At 37.7% G+C, this 23,416-nt stretch overlaps 1 protein-coding gene across 1 annotated transcript in view; it reads left to right on the top strand.

Annotated features, from left to right (window-relative positions):
- The window catches only part of IMPG1 (interphotoreceptor matrix proteoglycan 1), a gene marked incomplete at its 5' end in the record, with an annotated part of 54,448 nt that overhangs the window by 11,167 nt on the left and 19,865 nt on the right, over positions 1–23,416 (top strand). The window contains 12 exons of the mRNA XM_079298293.1: positions 827–1,060; positions 3,815–3,981; positions 4,189–4,217; positions 6,602–6,669; positions 7,704–7,789; positions 8,726–8,872; positions 10,144–10,202; positions 11,907–11,927; positions 13,345–13,598; positions 15,073–15,149; positions 15,991–16,489; positions 21,207–21,329. Coding sequence (XP_079154419.1) covers positions 827–1,060; positions 3,815–3,981; positions 4,189–4,217; positions 6,602–6,669; positions 7,704–7,789; positions 8,726–8,872; positions 10,144–10,202; positions 11,907–11,927; positions 13,345–13,598; positions 15,073–15,149; positions 15,991–16,489; positions 21,207–21,329 — 1,764 coding nt within the window. The remainder of the gene's footprint in view (positions 1–826; positions 1,061–3,814; positions 3,982–4,188; positions 4,218–6,601; positions 6,670–7,703; positions 7,790–8,725; positions 8,873–10,143; positions 10,203–11,906; positions 11,928–13,344; positions 13,599–15,072; positions 15,150–15,990; positions 16,490–21,206; positions 21,330–23,416) is intronic.

The following is a 23,416-nucleotide window of genomic DNA, read 5'->3' as shown; positions in this document are numbered from 1 at the left end:
TTGACAGGCTAGAAGCTTTTCCATTTTTCATAACTGAATAGCTTCATATGTAAAATTTAATCCTAAGTCTTCAATTCCTAGTCACTGATTTCACTTTTTTTTCTACTGTAGCTGTTCCATTTTGCCAGGAACATTTGAAGATTTATTGAAATATGATGCCAGACCATTCACAACACCTATCATCCAGCTGCAAAGAAACAATCATAGTCTGTTCTGCTTAATATTTCAGTTTGTGTCAGGGAAGGATAGAGGAGTGCACTGTGGAGTAAAAGAGAGACTGGAAAAAGGTCTTTTTATTCCCAAAGGCAATAAAACTCCTGTTCAACTTTTGAAAGTTTCAGGGTCTAGTTCTTGGGATAGCTTCAAGGTTATGAACCTGATTTGAAGGGAGATGTTCCTTGAAGCCCAAAGGAAAGATAAGATTTTAAAGACTTAAGGTACAACTATTTCTCATTTTACTTATCTGCTAGTGTAGACATTACTTATCACTGTACTGCAAATTTCCCTACAGGGCGATATGCCCACAAATGAGGTGCTGCAGCACAAAATTGTGCATCTAATCCAAAGTCACTTTTGAAAGCAGCATTTAGAACTTCTGAGCCTGTGTGTCCTGGGGTCATGTGTTGAAATACAAGGAAATTATTTACCAAGTCACTTGAACCTCAGTTTGCCTGTGTGGTCAGATTCAATCAGTGCATTCACTCCTCTGTAATTTAACAATAGGATTCTCAAGTTCATGTCCACTTTAAAGACATGCACTTGCATTGGATACCTACTGCCTAGGCAAAGCATGTTTATGTACTTTCTTGTTTTTTGCTTTTTACAGAAATTCCTAATAAAATTAACCGTGCTGAAGCCAAACATCTTGCAGTCACCTCCGGGTCAGACAAAACAGAAAGAACGACGAAGCGATCCAGGATATCAACCATAAGGAGGATATTTGACATGGCAAAACACCGAACAAAGAGGTCATCCTTCTTCTCAACTGGTGTGAAAGTTTGCCCGCAGGAATCAGTGAAGCAGATTTTAGCCAGTCACCAAGCTTACTATAGATTAAGAGGTAAGATGATTACTGTAGTGTGTACTTCCTCCTTCAAAGTCTTTTCTTTAACGGAGGAAACACAGTAATTTTCCAGAATCTTGCTCTTCACCTTTAGGCAGTGTATCTGCTACTGATTTTATAATTTATTTTTACATAGATAATCAAATGTTACATGTGCATCAACAGTGTTCAAGACAGACAGTTACCAGAAGAAAAATATAACAATGCACTCAAAGAACTAATGAACTCAGAGTAATTGCACAGTGTTGTAGCATGGCTGAACATGAAGAACAAACTCTGCCTGCATTAGTGTCAAAAAAATAACACTGTTCTCAAAAGAGCAGTACCACCATTGCTACTCAAAATCAATAGCACCAGTTTAAGGCAGGTATTGGAATTATTAAATGGTCATTGCACAAACGTGCTGGTGTATCTGTAGTTATATTAAGTCTATGGCAGTGTTACAATAAACACTGAGATAATTACTAGCAAGCCATGAGAAAAGCTTAGGGAAGAAGATATATTTGAGTCATTTTAAAAATAAGACTTTCTCAATTAGGTCAGTCCCATCCCAGCTCTTTTTCTTCTTTTTCCTACAGAAAGCCTAAAGAATTACTGTTTCAATTTTTGGTTCTATTTTCTCTCTTTCTTCATCTACCCCTCCCAGTCTTTCATCCTGTAGCTGTTCTATTTTGTATTAAAAAAATGCATGGATTTGCACGGCAGCTGGAGAGTCCAAAGCTAATTCTAAAATCTGGTCATCATTTCTGGGATACAAGTATCTAAGGCAACATCTACTCCCTAAGTCATCTTTCCTTATCTATTTCTCCTCTTTATCAGACAGCATCCATTCACATTCATCTGTGTTACCTGGCTGTTCCTCAGCTCTCTTTTAGGGAACCAACTGGCTCCCTCTGAAATGAGACCTGGATGTAGAGCTGCATAAATTTTACTCCAGCAGCCACTTGCTCTAGGCAGCATGGGAGAACTACACTAATGTCTGTAGCTATTCCTACAGATACAAAAATATTTGCTATCCATTGCAGCATCCAATGGGCATTAGATAGAAATCTGAAATGTATCAGAGGCTGATACAAAAAAAGCATTTCTGAAATAGAAATGAATCCAGAAAGTCTCTGAAACTTCCTGGTTACATCTCAGATTGGGCTGAAAACAAGACAGGTATCATTAATCTGGACTCAAAAAACTGTAACTATGACCCTTCCATTTCAAAAACTGATATTACTGTACTACCAGTTTTTTGGAGAATAGCACATCAGCTGCGATATTGGACTCTATAAGTCTTGTAATGCAAGAAGGTATAAGCTTATACTCCTTTTCCCCAGCAGTGTCCTACACTCACAAAATTTTCTAAGCAGGTGTCATCCAGTTCTTCAACTGAAACTAGAGTACTTCCTAAAAGGCAAGCAATGAAACACAGTCTGCAGCTGAATAATTTTTACACTCCTTCATAAAAAGGTGTTTCTGCTCCCTTTAACAATTGCATATTTTCCATTACAATGTCTTTCATCAAAACATAAAAAATAAAAAATCCTTTAAGGAAAGATCAGAACTGGTAAAGTCTCCTGCCCTCCCAGTTGAACATGTTAACTTGTCTGATGAAACTGATAAATGGAAAAAAAAAGGTACACTTGAAAATGAGGTGACAGGAGTGTCATCCTTGAATGTGTAAGCACAGTACAGTCTTTCATGAAAAGGCAATCTGGTAGCCATGCTGGAGCCTGAGAGCCTGTACCCCTCTGTGGCACAATCTTTCCTTCATGTTGTTTTGGACATATATTTCTGGCTCTTTTCTGTGTGTAAAGCCTAGGAGATGACCTTCCCCCCTTCAAGTCCCATGCCACACTTGTAACTAAAAAAGCACTCTGGATCCTATCAGTCTTCTAGGGAATTTTTTTGCTAAGAAAATTCAGACAATTTTATTCTTTTTCACACATATATGTATTCCATGCTTTCAGGCATGAGCACACAACACAAAACAGCTCAGACAGCTGCTGCTGGATGCTTGAGCCTCCTGTGACCTTATGCCAACTCTGAATTAACACATCATAGCTTAGGTCACCATGAGGACAGTTCCTTATGTGGGGCAAACTGGGAGAACACACTACAATGCCTCCTCAACTGGTCATGTGCCACATTTATCTGGTAACTGGATTACTTATCATCAGATGCTATACCAGAGAGTTGCAAGAAAAAAGGAGATAGAAAGTAGCTTTAATTTCTAGCTCATAATAAATAAATCTCTTCAAAAGATAGCCTGTTCCTTTTTAATAACCTGACCACATCTGCTCCACACGCAGCTGCTCTGCTGGGAGGGCAGGTCGTTCCTGAGGTATTATTGAGGGGCCCTAACACAGCTAGGTGAGTACATCCCTACAGCAAGTTTAGAGTATACTTACTGCTCTAATTTCAGAGACACTGATATTTCAGATAATGCAGATAATGAACTCACTCTAAGCCAAAGTAGGTATCAGGTACTGAAAATAAATGTCCCATCTCACAGTAATGAGCTTTGCAAAGTAAAGTGCTAAAGGCAACAGCTTTTAAATTACTAGCAAGTTTTAGTTAAAATGTTTTTTCTAATAAGTTTGAAAATCCTCTTCTCTAAAAGAATTTTTAAACAACATTTTGAAGAAGTGTGTGCCTCCATCTTGAGTGATGAATGTGTAGATGCCAAATCACTGTTAAAAGGCTTTCAAGTTTACTATTTGGTACAAAGCACCTCTCCCCAGCCCCTTTCTTCTTCCCCAGTCTGCCAGGAAGCTGTGTGGGAAGCCTTTCGTATTTTTCTGGATCGGATCCCTGACACTTCTGAGTATCAGAACTGGGTCACTGCCTGCCAGAGGGAAACCTTTTGCATATTCGACATTGGCAAAAACTTCAGCAATTCCCAAGAACACCTGGAAATAATTCAGCGGGTAAGGATTACTGACATTGGTTTAGAAACTGGGAGAGGCTTCCAAGTTCCTCCCCAGCTGCTAATTCAAGGGCAAAGTATTGCTCAGGAAAAGGAGGGGGCATGTTTTAGAAGGAAAACATAAAAGTATAGTAAACAAAAGGGCTGACAGGCTCAATGGTTGGATACACCCACTAGTAAAATGCTGTTTTTCTTAATCTTTTTGCAGCGAGTAAAACATAGAACCTTCCAGGAAAGGTAAGTAGCACAAGTAGAACCTTGCCACTTGATGTTGCTGCCTTCTTTGAAAAGATATGTGTGTGTGGATGTGAGCAGATACTCAGCTAGCACTGTGGTGTATTTGGTGTGTGCTGTGAGAGATGTGTATAGTGGATATACCATAGGATACAGTAATTGAATCACAAATAATGGACATGGCCAAATGTCTGAGTCACCTATTCATTTCAAGACACCACTGAATGTTTTCTCAGACTAATGTGAGCATGAAACACAGGCATGGCTTTGCATTAGGTCAGTGTTGATTGGGAGTGTGACAAAAGTTGCTGTAATTCTCCAAAGAAAAGACAGCTTAATAAAGTTTAGCTGAGAGGCTACATTAAACAATAGCATGAAAACTCTACGCCTACACTTTAGATTTCTCCTGTATTTTTATACATCATGACAGTGTTAATTAATGTGATACTTTATTCTGTGACTTCTTTGAAAAAAATATGCTCCAGGCAATGCTCAGAAGTTGGAGAATGGCAGGATTAAAGCTACCCCACTGAACTCTGGTTCTCTGCACATGAATACTATAGTGCAGCCAGACAAAATCTTGTCCACAACTTCTGACTGATGTATTGTTTTTTTCTTCAAGTTTTCTCTGATTTTCAAGATATTTTCACATAATCTTTTCCATTCATAGGTTACACTGTCTCATGATCATAGAGGTCTTAGGTATCTTAATTCATTCTGTCAAGGGAGATCTGATGTATTATTAATAGTGTAGCCTAATTGAGCTCCCCTGGAAGTCCAAAGGGAGACCTTTCCATTCATCCTGGTGCAAACAGCAGCAAGGCATTAAATGAAGTGACTGATCTCAGAGTTCTTAGGTTCTTTGTGAGCAGTACTGTTTTCCCTAGACACAATACAGAAGGTGAAGAAAATTCCATTAAATTCCTTGTATTTTAGCTGGAAATACAGACAGCAATGATTATTCATGGTTGGACTTCATCTTTAGTATTGTATGGGTTAGAAAATATTTTGTATCTTCTGTAGATGCCAAGTAGGGAAATCAATCTCCAGGTGTAGATACAACATATAACTAGTCAACACTGTGAAAATATTACAAATAATACTTTAGTTCTCACCATGCAAGATATCCAGAGAATGTGGTAAATCAGTTGTCATTCATTCATATTCTTTATTTATGTTATTTAACAGCTAGGTTGGTCCTGTATAGAAATACAGCTCAGACACCTTTACTGACTGCTACAAGTTTTATGCAGTCTCAGTTAACAACACCACACTACACATTTGCAGTGCCCTTAGTTCTCTCATTCATACCAGTTTTCATAAACACTCCATCTGTATGCACTGTAGAACATTCGAGGAATTATAATTTACTCCCCGGTTTCAGGAGAGAAAAATTTCAAAATATCCCTTAGAAGATTCTCATTTAAGAATTGAAACTTTCCTCAAAAACTACAAAATAATAATAATTTCTCTTCCAAGTAAAATAATCTTTAATATATCTGTTTATCTTAATATGTATATAGAGATAGATATTATTGCTGTTTTACAAGCAAGCAAGTAAGCAAGTTAACAGCTAGCTATTAAAAATGTATTCATCATCACATGACTGTAAAATTCAAAACAGAAAATAATTATCAACCAAACCAAACCAAATCCTGTCATACATCATACTCACCATATCCTTACTTGAGTATTTAGCTCTCCTCCTTGGGGACCATGGTAGTCATTAACCCATGAATATAACACCCAGAAGCAAACACTAACATTTTGACATCTCAAAATAATCTGGATTCAGGAATCTGATTTGATACTATCATTATTTGGAAGCATCCTTATGGTATTGTAATGCATGCTTATAACTGAAAAATAAGCCCACCTGCTATTTTGTCACACCACACCAAATGAAACACACCTGGAACCTGAAATGGCCATTGGCTCTAGAACTGGAAGAATCCCAAAGCTCTCTCTGAACTGCCTTGATAGGATGAGGAATAGCCAAGAAGACAAAGGCTGATTTAGGTGATGTACAAGAAGTCTTGCTTCCATTTTAGACAGTGGTCAACCCTTCATTGACTTCCCAGAGTAAATTAAAAAAAAAAAAAACCAGACCCAGTGCACTGATTTAATCTCTGTGTCCCATCCCTCTGGTGGAATTGATAAAATCTGGCACAAAACCTCAGGAGAAGATTCCTGACAGGATTGGTAATCCTTATGCTGTTCCACTGCCTGTTTAATCAGATCACAAAATATTCTATTAGAGGTAACTTCTCTCATTTAAACTACACTTAATATAGGGATAATTTCTACATGTTTGTGATGTTTTACACTTTTGTCATTGCCAGTACAACATGCAGATAATTAAATGATTCTTTTTATTTGATTGATAGGAAAGATGAAATATCAGCAGAAAAAACAGGAGCCAAAAAGGTGGAAGACATTCCCTCCATTTCTACAGGTAAAATCAAATCTGCTTGTTCTGTGTCTGCCTGTTAAATAAAATTTCTAAGGCAAATGATTCTTAGGTCTTAGAAAGCTATAATTCAATTAATGTTGTAGAAGCATGACAAGTTCAGTGGAGTGTAAATGTTTTAGTAAAATAATATTTGAGGAGAATAGTTTTTATCTCTTTACAACATATGTGCTACTCAAATGTATTCGAAGTGTGTCTTGAAATGTATGTTTACCTAGTTTCAAACTTAGATAATATAATTTTTATTATATTCAATATAATAAATTATATTTTTCTTCAGGTTAATTTTTCTTCAGTTATAAAATATAATTTAGAATGTCAACTGATGCATTTTGTTAACCAAAACAAGCAAGCAACCGAAATAAAGACTGGCAAGCAAGAAAGTCAGAGTGATGCCAAGACAATAAATTGATCAGAATATTACAATTAGACCTACCAACCCTGTTGTGTACTACAATTCTTTAAAATACTGTTAGCAATTCACATAGTGATAAAAATCTGTAAATATGATCATTTTGGTTCAAGGAGAAACCATCCTGAACATATATTCTTATGAAATATAACAGAATCTTATTGGTAAGGACTTCCAGCATGGTAATTTTGCCTCTAGGTGGAAAAGTGTCACCTTCTCTTGTTACTTTAATTGAGCCCTAAAGAAAAGTGGCTGTCCTAGGGACACAGATCTCAATTGGCAAAACTAAGCTTAGACACTTGGTAATACATGATGTGGTATGTCAGGAAATGACCAAATATTATTAATTCACACAATTTCATTGACACATAGTCAGTGCTATTTTTGCCTTCAGTCATACATGTCACACCACTAATGTCTGACCTGGAAAACAAGTTGTCTATTGTGTAAAGTGCAGCATCCATTTCATGGCCACCTTCCACTGGCACAGGCTTGTGAAAGGCTGAGGGAAAGCTGCTCCAGTGACACCTGACAGCACACAAAGGTGAAGATTTTTGATGTGCAAACCATTCTACCCTGATTTTGTTTTTCTTTCCCCTCCCCACAGGCTCTCCTGGCACACCTCTCTCTCCATATGCACCTAATGGAACACTGCTCAATGAAATTTTCAATGACACAAAGACTCCTGTGAAGGTGAGGGCAGCCTGTGTTCCTACCCACTTTTTCACTCCCCTTTTACTTTTGATCTCAGCTAACAGGAAAGAGGAAAACACCTTATAAGCAGAGTTTAAAAACAATGAGTGCTCTGCTCTGTTTCAGCTAGCAGGACTGAAGGGGTTTGTTAGCATCTGTTATACACTGGAGTAGGGCATGATGCTTTTTGAGTATATATAGTAGAAAATACAAAAACATGGGAACCAGCTTTCAGGCAGGTTTCATTCTTTTAAGGAGGGGCCTTTTGCACCATTTTGTAGAGTGGCTCTTCATTGAATAATGCTGGAAAAACCATACCTGCTGGGCTTTCCATGGCACGGGAGATAGAACTGGGCCTTCCTTGCCTGTTTGTACCCAGTCAGCTGTCAGAGGGTTCTTCAGTGCTGTGTCCTCAGAGCAGCCACACAGCAGGACTGTCCCTCTGCACACCAGCAGCACCTGCTGTAGAGATGCCTCTGAGAGAGGGCAGGGGTGCTGGGAAGGGATTCTGTACTCCCTGTCCTGGTCTCAGCACAGATGTGTACTCACAGTGGAGGGAAAAGCCACAAATCCTGTTGGGAAACAGCAAACAAAATTAGACAGCTTGTAATAGCAGCAAAGTCAACTGCATAAGAAAGGTGTGTCATGGGTAGGGATAATTCCATTTCATTATCAGAAAAAGGAACAAGGTTTGATTCTCTTCATTTATGTATATCAAAGGCAACTCTCAAGTAATAGAAAATTGTTTGCAAACACAGAAGAATTATGCCAACAGATATACCTAGGAACTTTCACCTTTTGTGGAATATGGTTCAGAAAGTTATTTTGGGGATGGGCTTAAATGGGAACACTTCTACCTATTAAATACTGAATTGTGGACAAGGAAAAAAGTCACTTAGTTTTATTTCTTTCCTTTTTTGTCCTTGCCTTTTCCAGGAGCTTGGGACAAATGCAGTCCCTGAACTGCCTGTGGAACAAATGGTGGAATTCAGTGTGACTCTCACTGATCAGGAGTTCATAGCTGAACTTAGTGACCCCAGCTCCCCAGAGTACCAACAACTAGCTGCCAAATTTCAGCTACAGGTAGGAACACTTAGTGATTGCTAAAATGCTGACTTTGGCTGAGGTTCATACTATGAAGTTACCTTCACCACTAAATAGGGTTAGAATCTACTGCCCTCACTATAAACAGGTCATTCCTGTTTTCTCAAGACCTCCACATTTCCTTCACGTGTAGTATCAGCTCGTTTAAGCCATCTGTTCAACCACCAAGCTAACAAGCCAGCATCTTTGACATCAGTAAAAGCCTCAGATAACTGAGGAACAGAATAACTTCAGGAATATTGTTCAGACTTAATCAGGAATTCATGGGCAGCACTTTGTCATAATTTAATTTCTACAATAAACCTAATGAGAAATGTAATATAAATGTTAAAAGTAATTAGCTACTGTTGGCTGAGCTATTCTTCAAAGGACATACACTCATTGTGCATTACCATGGTTTACATAAGAATTGGAACATCTGTGGTATTTTCTTACAATTAATAACATTAACTGAATGTTCAGCTATCAGTTTAACTGATAGCAGTTAATGACTTGAGGTTCCCAAAAGGTTTTCTTAGTAAAATTAACTAAAGCCTCTCATCAGTTTCATAAGCATTCCTTAGTGGAAGCTATTTCACTTTCCTGGTTCACTTCCAGATATGTGTAGAAAAATGGTGAAGGATGCATTGGCAGAGCTAGCAAAAAATGGTTTCTCTGAAGATTTTCAATATTACCCTCAGACAGAAGTGCCTGCAGTCATTGTTTACTACACATAAAATGCCACTTCTATTCAACACCATGCAACTGACTATTGTTAACATTAAAATTAAAAATGTAACGTTATTCTGTTTGTACAACACAATTAAAACTGTTTAATTTTGAAATGATTTGTCAAATAATCTAAACCCATCTGCAGTTGCTTAATATTTCTAAATAATTAACAATTTACAGGTGACTTGAATCTCAAAATTATTTATGAACCAAAACTGCTGAAAATGAGAAAACCATTAGATGCATGGTGTTTCACTTGCTGTGTTATGAAATAGATTATCACTTGTTTGCATAATTACATTATTAAGAAAAACAATATTTTGTGCTTCTTTTTGCCTATTAATAGGTAATACAACAAGTATATGCAAAACAAATACTGTGTTTAAGATGAGCAATTATAATACCCAAAAGAGTGCAGTTGAGACTGTTTCCTAAAGCTCTTTCTGAAATATGAAAAATATTGTTTAGGTAGTCAGCTTGTGATTGCCTTTTAGTCATAGATTTTATGCTGAATTTTTTTTTTTTATGGTTTTCTATAGATGAAAAAGATATTTGAGAAACTTCCAGGATTCAAAGAAATCCGTGTGTTAGGATTCAAGTAAGTAAGGAAATGGGGCTCTCTTTGTGTTGGCTCCTAGGGTTCCCCTATTCCTTCTTGACCTCAGAAAGGAAGAGACCTGTAGAACAGTGGGGTGTGTATTGCTGTAAACAGAAAGCAATTTTATAGGAATGTCACAGGGACAATATGACAGGAAGTGCCAGCACACCCCAAGTGATACTATGAACTTTTGAATTACTTAGTAAAAGTAGCTTTGATTCCCTGGAGTTTGAAGGATACAATAAATTCTTTTAATTGTTTGTTAACAACCCTGTATTAATTATTTGTTAAAATGGCAAGATAAAGATAGTTAGTAGCATAATTATTTAGGTGACAACTATTTTGCCCTTCATAACTCACAGTGAAGGTACCTTAGCAAGAGTAGGTTGCAGGAGGACACATGTTCACACATATAAAATTTTTTCAGTGTTTTTTTCAGGTCTTTAAAACAATTAAAATGTTTCATTTTCTCAGTAAAGTTGTGTTCTGTTTTGCCATTTATATTATTTTAGCTCATGTGTTTGCTACTAACACAACCTCCTCTGTACTTTTTCAATATAGAATCTATAGGGGAGGGGGAGGATATTGCATAAAGAATCAAATGAAAAACAAATAACTAATAGTAAGAAACTGCAAAAAGGAAAAAAAGAGGAGGGGGAAAAGACATATGTATGTGGTCTTATGGCATAGCATCAGGAACATTCAGTACTTCTAGCAATATTTAATACATGTTGAAGAGCAGTCATATTGCAATGCAATTTTAAACAAGTACATCCCTCTTCCTAGCATTTCTCTTTGCAAAAATTGCTGAGGAAAAGGAGAGAGAAGAGCAAAATAGTCTGAAAATTAGTTTCTTATATTTTTATATTGAAATTAATAAAAAAAAAAAGCTGTCTGCTGCAGCACAAGCAGAGAAAATCTGTGGTAGTATCTCATAGTTACAACTTGCAATACCTAACCTCTTTAAGTTGTGACTCCAAGAGGTCTGGAATCCATTTTGGTTTCATATCTTGGACTTGACTGGTATGAAAGAACATTAATCAGTGTGGAAGAACTGGACTGATTGCCATTATCCAGTAATTTAGTCAGCTTTGGGAGTTACAGAACAGCAAAGATGGGTGTTGCTGTCCATTCTCCCTTGGCCATAGTACAAGGCATTTTAGCAGCATTTCTTTCAAGGCAATGAAAAGAGACAACATCATAAACATTCAGGAGACCTCACCAGGGGAAATAACTGGGCATTATATGTAGAGGTCAACATAGGCATGTCTTCCAGAGGTAATTAATGGTTCAAGTTATCCCTGTGAACAGCCTGAGCAGCCATCGTGTGGTAACCATGACCATGGAAAGTACTGCCACAAGTGCCCATTGCCACCACAGAGATTAGCAATGGCAGGGCTCAAACTGCACCATTTGGTGATGGAAATAGGAAAGTTTATATTTCAAATTGCCATGGTAAAGTGAAATTCCTCTTTCCCCACCCAGACTACGGTGATTCCCATAGTTTGGAAGGGAAAAAGTGAACTGATGGGGAGTAGACTGTCATTTTAACACAGAGATAAAAATTATAGATGACACATAGAGGATAAATTGTCAAAAGATGGTTGTGATATGTGTGACTGAACGATTTACCATATACATGAATCTTTGTTTTTCTTTTTTTGCAATCCTTTCTCACACTCTTTATTCTGCGATGAAATGAAGACAGAAGAAGGAGAAAGATGGGTAATCTTTCTGTAATTAATAGTTTTATAGATTAATTATAATAATCATTATTAATAATTTTATTATATACATAGATAAATCAGTAAATGTCTTTATCTTGATGTGACAAAGTGAATTCCTTGTGTTCTGCCTAAGTGCAAAATCTGTGATACAAAGTGTCAGGGACAGCTTTAACTTTAATCTTTCATGTAATCAAATTTTGTCAGGATGTCTCTGAAGGAAAGAAAATATTTGACCTAAGAAAATTCACATTTATATGACTAAAGATTTATATCAGGCATATACTGAAAGTGAAAAATAAGTAGGGAAACTTTATATTCAAATTTTCATTTTTGATCTGCTATTTCCTAGCTGTATTCCCATGTACATTATATTTCCAATAAGAATGTAGAATTTGATTTGTTATCTCCATTATCAAGCCAGATAGAATGGCAAAGAGACCAGTTACTAGCTTGATAAAATGCAGGGGGATTTTCACTGGTATTACAAACAGCTACAGAGTCTATTGTTGTTGCTGCTTTAAAGTGCTGCTGGGGAATAATCTGTCCAGCAGTTTTCCAGAATTTCTATTTTGCTCATGCTTTAAAAGGAAGAATTGTCTAATGTGTTTCCTGAATTCTTGCAATGTCATATAAATGCAAATACATAGCACATACCAGATAAAGTGAAATTCTTCTCTCTATAGTTATTTGACATTGTAAAAAAAAAAAAAAAAAAAAGTAACATAGTGGAATAGAAATGTTTACAATGTACTAATTTTTTTCATTTAATTAGGTGGATTTAACATGTATGGAAAATGTTGTATTAAAAATGGTGAATATTTGAGACTTCTGTTAAACATGAGAAGCCATAGGGAGAAGCCATACACACCCATGTGGACTTGGAGAAGCTAACTCCCATAGTGAAAAAGTGATTTGCTTACCACATTAGCCTGCTGTTCTTTGAAAAACAGCAAAAAATTGTCTCAGCTGTGATAAGATTTTTGCTTATCTGCAGTTTTATGAACAATCTAATCCCTTTTCATACATTCCTGAATAATTATTGTATGATTATGGCTTCTAATAACCCCAACATGCATTTATAGCTGCTTAAATCAGTAGTCAAAGACTTCAGACTACATTTGCCAGTTCTACAGACTTCTGAGTCGTCAGATTAAATTAGATTATGCTAGAAGAATTTTGCAATTTTCTTCAATGTGGGAATATTTTTTAAAAGTTATGCATAAAAAAAAAAAGGGTTAGGTGAAGGGAAAGTAATTTGAAGGTGACAGTCTCATTAGAAGGAAGCAAATTTGAATTACTCTCCCAGAAGATACTATGTTATGGTTGCACATTTGTTTGTTTGTGTGTAAAATCATTTCTCAGGCAGTGATTGATTTTGCTACTCTGGGCATTTCCTCCTTTGTTCCCCCTTGCAGATCAAGCAGCACAGTGGCACGATACGTGGTGAACTTTGAGAGAGATGGCTCAGAAGCCACAGGCACAGCAGATGACCTCTCAACTATTGGGTCTAACAAGGTTGAAAGTGAAAAAATACCAATTTCTTCAGTTGAGGAGAGAGAAATATCAGCAACTAGACTGACAGTGACAGACCTTCAGCAGCTGGTTGCCTCTGCACTCCACGAAGACCAGTCCCTACAAGTGGACCTTGGGACACTCCAGTTCACTGATGGTCAGTCAAGCAGGTGCCAGGCACAAGCCTGACTCTTGCCTTCCCAAACTGATGCAATTTCAGCAAAAACTGTAGAAGTCCTTTGCTTCTCTAACAGATTATTTTCATCTGACACAGTTCATTCTCCTTGGTGTTATATAACATCCAAAGGATGTAGTGAAATAATTTAAATTTTATAGGAAAATGTGTCTTCATAATTATGCAACCTAACTCGCAACCATATTAGAAGATTTATTTTCTTGGGTTTTTTTTGTTTAGAAAATCTGGATATTTTGCACACTTAGATCATTAAGAGGAGAAAAATAAAATAAACACTATGAATATTCACTGCATCATTTTAACTTCCCTGGATGGGCAGACTCCTTTCTTTAACAAGAAAAATAGTGGGATCTGACTCTACACAAAATTAGCTTTCTGAAAGCTTGGTCTCAGTTGTAAGCAAGCCATCTAGCCTCTCAGCAACATCAGAGAGATCAACACTTTAACAGCATTTGATCCCAAGGCAAAATCAGTAAAGATGGTTTCACTCACACCCTGAAACGCAGAGGGAGTGCAGAAGACAAGCTGGGTGTGAAAACCTCCAGCAGAAGCTGAAGGTCTGCAGCCTATTCAGTAACCCAGCTAATAAATATCCCTTTCTTACTCCACAATAATTTTTGCAAAGCTAGTCAACAACTTTTAGAGAGATGTGTTAAAAAAGGGGGAAAAACAATTTAAAATATTTTTTTGTACTCATATTTACTGAAACAACATCAAAACCCACACTGAATTTCAGCTACAGTGTTTTGTTTCCAAACAACAGCATTTTCTTGCCAAAAAAATTTATTCGGTTGAACTAATACTTTCTGTAAGAATAAAGTGTCATATTTTAATGCAGATTAAAAGTCCCAAGAAAAGACTTATATAGAACACTTCAATAATAAATATTTTAATCAACTTTCTCCCAGTAGTTAATTTTAATAACCAATTTTAGAAAAGCAGTTTGCATGCAAATACTTTAAAAATCTCCTCTGAGAGGTGAAAAGAGCAACTTAAACACTAAAGCCAAAACACTGCCATTAACAATGGTGTGGACTCAGGATAAAATTGGAATGACTTTAGGCTTAATGAACACAATGTAATGAGTCATCATAGCCCATGCAGATTTAACTGAGGGGTTCACACTTCAGATGATTTTAAGCATTCCTCCATGGTTCTGCTCTCTGCAGACCTATCCCATTTATGCTAAATAAAGCAGATGAACAATAGTGTATACAAAATTTGGTTTTCTTCATAATAGTCTTTTTGAATGGGAATTGATGGGGGTTATTTTGTCTTAACATGGATTTTTGAAAGCAATTTTTTGATGGAGAATATTTTTAGTGTCTTTTTTTTAATTGAGTTTATGTGTTTTGATCAGTTTTTGATGTGCTGGTGCTGAAGTATTCTGTGTTATCTTTCTCTCTCTCTCAAATGTTTTTGAATTGTTTTGCAGAAACTATTATACCACCTAGTGATTTAGACAATGACATCCAAGGAGTGGTCACTATTCCTCTGGCAGGCCCTGATTTGGTAGGTTAATAATATTTTTGTGTTTATTTATTTCTCCATGGGAAAAGAATTTAAACAGTGTTAAGAGGTACATAAACATTCAAAAACTTTCTTCTTCTAGAATAACAAATGTGCCTTTTGTACATGCTGTAAAGGTGAATGTTGTGTTGCTATACTACAACAGTGATACTCTTTAGAGCACTTGCAGGTGAAGATTACTGATGATTACCCTTCCCAGATTTAATTACAAAGCAAACAGTGCCTCATCACTTCATAGTACATCTTATTGACAGAAAGAGAGAACTCATAGGGATGGTTAAGATCATCTTCCTATGACCACTTTAAAAACTACAGGCACTAGGATTAAGATCACTTGCACATGCCAAGCATTTACACATCTTATGACTTCACATCCATGACTTCAGCAGCCTTGCAGTATCTAGAGGGGGCTACAGGGAATCTGGAGAGGGACACTTCATCAGGAGCAGTAGTGACAGGACAAGGACAATGGGTTCAAACTGAACATGGGAAACTGAAGTTAGCTATACAGTAAATATTCTTCACTGTGAGGGTGGTGAGACACTGGCACAGGGTGCCTGGGGAGGTTAAGGATGCCCCAGCCCTGGCAATGTTCCAGGACAGGTTGGATGTGGCATTTGAGCAATCTGGTCTAGTGGAAGATGTCACTACTGTAGCAGGGGGATTGTGACTTGATGAGCTCTAAGATCCCTTCTAACCCCACCCATAATATCATTCCACATTGACTTAGCTATTTGCTAGCTCATGTGGCCAAAGATTATTGCCTTTTTAGCGATGAATCTGAAACATAATAGTGAAAACTGTTCTTTTAAAACTTTTTTAGGAGGAACTCCCACTAGGTTATCCCAGTCCAGCAACAGTGGATCAAAGAGGAGATGTATTTGTTGGAGAATCTACAACTGAAAGCCCTGCTCTAGGTGAAGAGATCAGCATCCCTGAAGAATTTAATAATTTTATTACATTAGAACCTGATTTTCCTACCAAACCCTCCAGAGAACCATTTCAGGACAGATACCCATACACCCAAGTCATTGCTACTGACCTCCCAAGTTTCACTGTGCCTTTCAGTGCTCTGGGCAGCACCAGCAGTCCTCCAAAACCAGAGGATTCCCATTTGCCTCCCCCAGCAGATGACTCTGCTGGCAAAGACTTGCTCACTGATGCTTATGAGCCTCCAGTGGAGCTGGCTACTGCAGGGATCTTCACCACAGCTGATCTCCTGCCTGCTGCAGAGGTGGAGAGTGCAGCTGGAGAGCAGGAACTGACTGATGCAGCAGAGCCTCCCCCCAAGGAGCCTGATCAAGAGATCCTGTCTGGACAAGGTAAGACACAAGAGGTTTTTGTGGGAGAGAGAGCAGGGGAGGTGCAGCTGCTGTGACACAGCCACGGGTCAGAGCAGCAAGCACTCCTTTCCATTGTGACTGAAAATTCTCCTTCACAACCAAAGGTGAAAAATGTACATTTCTGATGGCCTCTTTAGCAAAATTCTGGCTGTTAAACCCAACAACAAAAGCCTAAGGAGAAGGAGCACTTAGTACAGAGTATTATGGTAAAATGTCAAAAGGCGGAACAAAAAGATACATCAGGAAGAAAAAAATGAAAGGAAGTTCTGTTTTAATATTTAAAAAATAGTTTCTTAAAACATGGAAAGTAAATTACTTTGGGCTCTACAGACAGTTGTGGATGACAGCAGCAAGAGTAACATGACATAATGTCTTCCAAGAAAAGAGTACCATGGTTCAGAAAAGCTTACATATTTACAGATCTGATTAATGTGAAAAAATGTCAACATTTCTGTGTTCTGTATTTGTTTATTCCATTTATCCATGCAGTAGGCGTGGAGGCACCCATCTATATGAGGAAAAATCCATAATAAAATAAAAAGGGATATATATGTATGTGGAGGCAAGTCTGGATAAAGCAGCCTTTCAAATGAAGTATACATGATAAAAGTGTCTCCCACAGCTGACTCTGCAGACTAAAGAAAGTTCAGACAAAAATGTTAGGGTCAGCTTTGGGGCACAGGCAATGAGGCTTTCCCCCAGAACAGCAAAGTATCCATGAGGTTACTGCTTCCATCAGCTCCAGCAGCAGCCCCAAAGCCAGAAGCCACTGTGTGCAGGTAACTGAGCTGTGAGGGGCAGCAGCCCCCCCTGGCAAAGCAGCAAGAGCCAGGTTTGGAGGAGCTGCCCTCCACCTGCCCCAGCTCCAGTCTGCTCCCCCTCCAACCCTGCTCCCTCCCTGGCCTTACCATCTCAGTGTTAGGTCAGTAAACTTAGATTTTATTTACACTTCAAAGCCTGTGCTTCCTGTGAAAGATGCAAGAGGTCAGTACAGGCACAAGGGAGGAATTAGTTCTTGGATGAATATTCATATGTGCTTTGTCTTAGATTTTTGACTGAGTCTCTCTACAGGAAAGCAGAGGGCAGGTAAGCACATTATGGAAGTCAGCAGGATTCTTTGATGTCCCCACATAGTCTCTAAGCAATACTAAAAAAATCTGCAGAGGAAAACAAACAAAAGGCAAATTCAGGTCAAAATTCCAGCAATGTTCCTTAGCTCACACAACAGCACTCAGTGCTTCTGAATCTGTAAGAATGTCATGCTCAAAGTTGTAAGTTTGCTCCCTGCTGCAGGAAAGTTCCCTGTTCACATAGGAGGCTCCACTTTGTCCCATCTCAACCAGCTCCCTCCCTGCCCAGGCCCTTTCATGTCCCCTCCTGTACTTGAGAAGTCTTTTGAAGTGAGAGCAGTGAACCCTGCTCCCCCTTTCAAGATGTTCTTCCTTACCCAGCATGTCCAAAACCAGCAGGAAGGGACCTTCATCCCTGCTGCCTGGCCACATCCTGTAAAACAAACAGGGCATGTTTGCAGAGCTGACTGGGAACACTCCCTGCATGGTGATAACATCCTTCAAAATATTGTGCTGGACCTGCCTGGCAGAAGTGTGGGATTGGGGAATGCATCCATGGATTGCAGAGCCTATAGAATTATTTAGCTGGATCCAGCAAATCACTACATCAGCGTTTTAGAGAGTAAGGGATGTAAAAGTGCCACTTGGGAACACAGAACCATCAGCTCCCAGCTGGGAACAGCAGAGCATATTTCATGGTCATGTTGTTGCATGGTAGTTAATGCACTGAATATAAACTTCCCATTCTATAACTTTGCCTTTATACACAGAGCTCAGAAATGAGAGAAAAGCAAGTACTTTATGGATTAGCAGAGTGACTTAGAGTTTAGAAAAATCACTTCCTACAAGAATCAGTTGTCAAATGTTCCTGGAAATAATGTTTATGATGAAAAGTTTTACATGCATCTATTCTCAAATGCATGCTGGGAAGTCTTGTGGTGTTGCTGATAAAAGCATAGCATACCTTCAAATAACGTTCATTATAACTCTGGAAAAGTGTTACATTTGCAGGGAAAAGAAAGTCATGCATTTTTCATTCTCTTCAATCATTGTGTTAGGGACCTGGTGTCATAAAAACTGCATAAAGTCACATATCTATTTCCCAATTTCTTAAATATCTCTTGCCTATGAGCTCCAAATGACTGAAGGGAAGAAGCAGAGCACCTGTACTGACCCCTTAAGAAATTATTTGCTGCATATTTAGGTTAGAACCTGTCAAGCTGCAAAACAGAACAAAATCTAGAGCTGTTAAAAAAAGCCTCCCCCAAAATAAGGCATTCTATCTTGTTCTCCTTGTCAAACAGAAGTTATGTCTAAAACAAGCACCAGAGTATAAGAATTCCATCATTATTTCTGCAGCTGAGTAGCTGGAGAAAACAATAATGGTTTCCTGTCTAAAAACTAGGGATGCTGTGTTAGCAATGACTCAAAGCTGTAGCTATTATATTTTCTTAAAAGCTTTTAGCACACAAAGCATACTGCATGCTTAACAGTCAGGAGAGCTGTTGAAAACCTATTTATTGACTTTTTTAAATGTATGCTCTTTACTCTTTAAAACTTTTTCCCTTTATAAAGTTTTTTTCAATTCTGGCAGTCCTGTGTGTAGGGTATTTCCTGTTGTCTTTTATTTCCTGATAAATTGTGTATTTCATGGGAACTGATGGAACTCAATCTGGAAATTCAGGTTTTATTAAAGTCAGCAGTGTTAGTACTATTAATTTTAATATGGCAAACAGAATCTACCTGGTACAGAATATTTTACACTTTGTTCCTGGCTGCATTTCATAGCTGCTTTTCTTAGTAATATTAAAAAAAAAATAAAATTCTATTGGTATGAAATGGCAGGAACTACTCAGACAGTTCTGTATAAGGTTGCACAGAGGATTAGGGTCTAAACAATTGTCTGAAATTCTACTGTATTAGTTTTCAGCCATTTCCCAACCCTACTGTCCAGAAGATGGAGCACATTTTCTTCATCAAATGTTTAGAAATTTAAATTCAGTCTTATTTACCATGAAAGGAAAACTGGCTACCAAAAATAACATAATCTGAGGTTCTTTTAGATATTAGCTCTCTTTCAGAGGTGGACATTATAGACCTCTGTGTGTGTGTGTGCTGTGGGCTGGACATCACTACAGATTCCTGAATATTGAATGTCTATATCCTACACCAACTACTTTAATTGTATCTGCCTGAGGTCACCAAGAAACTAATAAAAAAAATTTCTTTCACAGCTCCCAAAAACATAATCATCCTCAACCTCACACATGTAAATATAGGCAAAGTTCTGCATACAGCACCTAGAGAAAGGTGAGAAAACAGGTGAGGGGTGAAGAGTCCATGAGAGGTGTCCTTTTCAGCCGTGTGAGAATGGGATTTGTCAGGTGTGGGAGGGATGAGCCAGGAGCAGGAGTGAGGCCCTTTCAGCCAGGGCTGTGCCAGCACAGTCCTGCACAGTGAAGCACAGGGAGGATTAGAGCCCTCTGGCCACAGGGTGAGGCAGCTTCCCCACCCCTTGCATTGCTCCAGAGCCAGCAGCAAGATGCCAAGCTGTGCCTACAGTAATCCTAGTGTTCTGAGATTTCACTGTAGAATTAGAAGAAAGGCTGTGGTACAAATGTCCAGAGCTCTTTTTGAAAAGGTCTGAAATGTCTGCATCAGTTGTCACTATTTCAACATCTGAAACCTCAGAAAGGTTTTTCTTTGCTGTAGCACCTTTAAAATCTTGTCTATTTCTATTTTCCAATTACAACCAGCAGAAAAAAAAAACAAACAAACAAACTTTCCCCCCGACTTTATGAGATGATACCTGATCACTTTTCTTTTCTCTAGCATTTTTCTTTTTTCTGCATATTTTTCTCCTTCTGGAGTTAAAAGTCTTTAACATTTCTTTTGTACGGTTAAATTTCTTCTCTTTGCAGTCCTCCTGTGACTGTCTAAAAGAGTGTGACAATTTAAAATGAAAGCAATTTATGTAATGCATTTGACAGATTTTTTGTCAGAAACCAAGAAAATTTCAGCTGTAAAACAAACAATAATATTTGGTTTCCTAAACAGTAAAAAGAAATTTAATTTGAATTTGTTGCAAATTGCACAGTCTGGGTAAATGTTTATCCCAAAATCCTGGCCATCATGAAAGAGGCATTATTTCTGGAGAAGTTATTGCAAAACTAGATAAAGCTAGCAGTAAAATCCTTCAGCTACTCAGATGTACTGCATCTCAGTTTGACCAGCCTGGGTCATCCTCAGGCTCCCCAGAAAGACTCTGAGAGACAAAGACTCTGCAGGGTTTATTGCAGGGATTTTTTCCCTTGAGAAGAAACCACTGATAAGGAGCAAATGATGGTGACATCTCAGTATGTGTAACTGATAAAAGCCTCATTAATTAGTGCCATAATTAATCTCATGTTCACACAAACCTGCTGTGAGTTGTCCCCATTAATATTACCCTGCTACCCAGCAGGTAATTAGGTGGAACACTCTTCACTCAGTCTTATTTCCAAGTAATTTCTAGGAAAAAATCTCAGGTTTTTGCATATTTGTGGATTCTTTCCATCTCTGGTTGTTCATCCTCAGCTGCCTAGAGCTGTCTTTGCTTAGCACAATTTTCTATTTGGCATAACCAGCATGGTCACAGAAAAGACAACCCCACTGTTTCTTGCAAGAACCTCTCTGGATGTTCCCTGGATTGGAATTCACCCATCCTTTGTGCCAGGAATCCTCACCATTTTTTTCACATCGATGGAAATAAAGGGTAAGAGCTCTTCTGTTCCCTTGAATATTTTTATGTTTTCCTTGTGTCTCCTTGGATGATAAACTGACAGGATTTTCTTGATGTTTTTCCCCATCAGCTTCTCCCTGTGCCCTGCTGCTTGTCTCTTGCTGCTTCAGATGTGCAGAGTGTTTTTTGTGAAGGTTGCCTGACATTTGGAGAAGTGAGCAGGTAGGTCTAGCAATGTCATTTTCTCAAGCACTTTATACAATATTCAGTAGTCTGGAAGTTGTCTATAAATTGAAGATGAGGGTGAATGGAGGAGTTTCAGCAGGCCCATATTAGGATATGTTGGATTGAAGGAAAGGTTTTGATCAGTTAGAACTGCCTACTCAGAGTATTCCTGAAGAATCCTAAACATTTTAGAATAAGTTATTAGCATCTGGTCAAAATTTAATTATAGCATTCTGCCCAGCTGTCTCTGTGCTGGGAACAGCAGGAGCAATTTGGATACAACAAAATCTGCATCACATCTTCAAAACATACTTTAAAATGCTGAAAGGAAATTACTAATCCAAGTGAAAAAGTTTGAGAGAAAGTGAGCACTATCTGTTTTTCCAATTTAACACATGACTTGTTTAAATTACTAAGCTACCCAACCATTTCTATTTTACTTTAAGGTTAAGCTTTTCTTCCTTCAAATATTATTTCTTATTTATTACCCCCCAAATGCACAATACAAATGAACCAAAACAAGTGATAATTTTCTTTAAACTCAATTGGTAATTCCAATGACTCATTGAAATTACTGTCAAGTACTGAAAACAATTTATATTGCTGCTAAGAAAATTTGCTTATCCAGATGCAAATCTTCCAAGACACTTTTTTAATGAAAAAATGTAACACCTCGTTGTGCACCTATGAAAATAGCAGGAAGATAGACCCCAGTGCTCCACCACTTGTTCAGTCACACTTAGTAGCCAAGCCTACAAACCACCCATAATTCTTCCTCTTTGTTAGAGTGGATGAAGGAGCTCTCCCTCCAGGAGGGATATATATGTGTTGCTGCATGTGGTCTAATTCCACTTTGTTCCAGAAAATTAATTTTCTTTAGAACTAAAGGGCTAAAAACTTATTTGAGGTAGTTTACAGTTCTTAGACATGACTGCAATAATTCTAATTGTCTAATAAAGGGGAATATAAAAGACAGAAATAAGTTCAGAATTTGAAGAGCCAGTATCACAAATAATTTTAATACAGTAATGTCCTGAATAAGATTAATTTAAAACCCCTGGCCTTTGCAGTAATATAATCCAAGTGATATTTTAAAACAAATAATACAGAGTTCTGTGCTGGGAGTGTAAGGTTAACATTTGCCATGCCATAAATGAATGAAACTAATGAAGTTTACATGTCATTGGAACAAATATAAGGCAAAGTGGCACTGCTGAGACTAACATGTCCTAAATAATGCATTTCCCTCACTTATTAAAAATCCTTGGTCTTGCTAGAAATGCTGGGCTTGAAAAAAAATTGTGTTATGACCAATGGTAGTAAAACTTTGACTTTCTAAATTATTATCTCCCTCTCTTTGGAAAATTCAATATTCTTCCAGCATAGAAGAGTCCACTTGACCTCAGACTTGATTTTTTTTTTTTTTTTAATCTACTCCTTGCTAGAGAAAAACATGTGCCACTAGCACATGTTATAGACAAATTGTAACTTGGGTGCTCTGAATCATCTCTGCTCCTCATCTGCTCCATATCTCACTGGAGTTTTGTATCTCTGTCTATAGAGGGGGCTTGGATTCCAACTTTGATCTTCTCAGCCATCTTGAGATGCCTTACATTGGTAACACTGATGCCAACATCAATTTAAGCTGCTTGTTAGTCAGTCTGAAAATCGCCACGGTGTTTGAAACTAACAAACAGAAATACATAATGTTTGTACTAAATTTATTATGTGTGTTTATGAATATTATTTACAACTTAAACTCCTGTCAGGGGTGTCATATACTTTTTGGTTTTAACTGCAATGTGCAAGTAATTTCTTACTTTTGGTTGAGATAACATTCAATTTTTTTTCCCATAAGCCCATAACCTTTCTTTCTCAATTAAATTTTCT

This window comes from Erithacus rubecula (genome assembly GCF_903797595.1).
Source record: "Erithacus rubecula genome assembly, chromosome: 2".
Classification (NCBI taxonomy): Eukaryota; Metazoa; Chordata; class Aves; order Passeriformes; family Muscicapidae; genus Erithacus; species Erithacus rubecula.
This window is presented reverse-complemented; position numbering and strand designations above follow the sequence as displayed.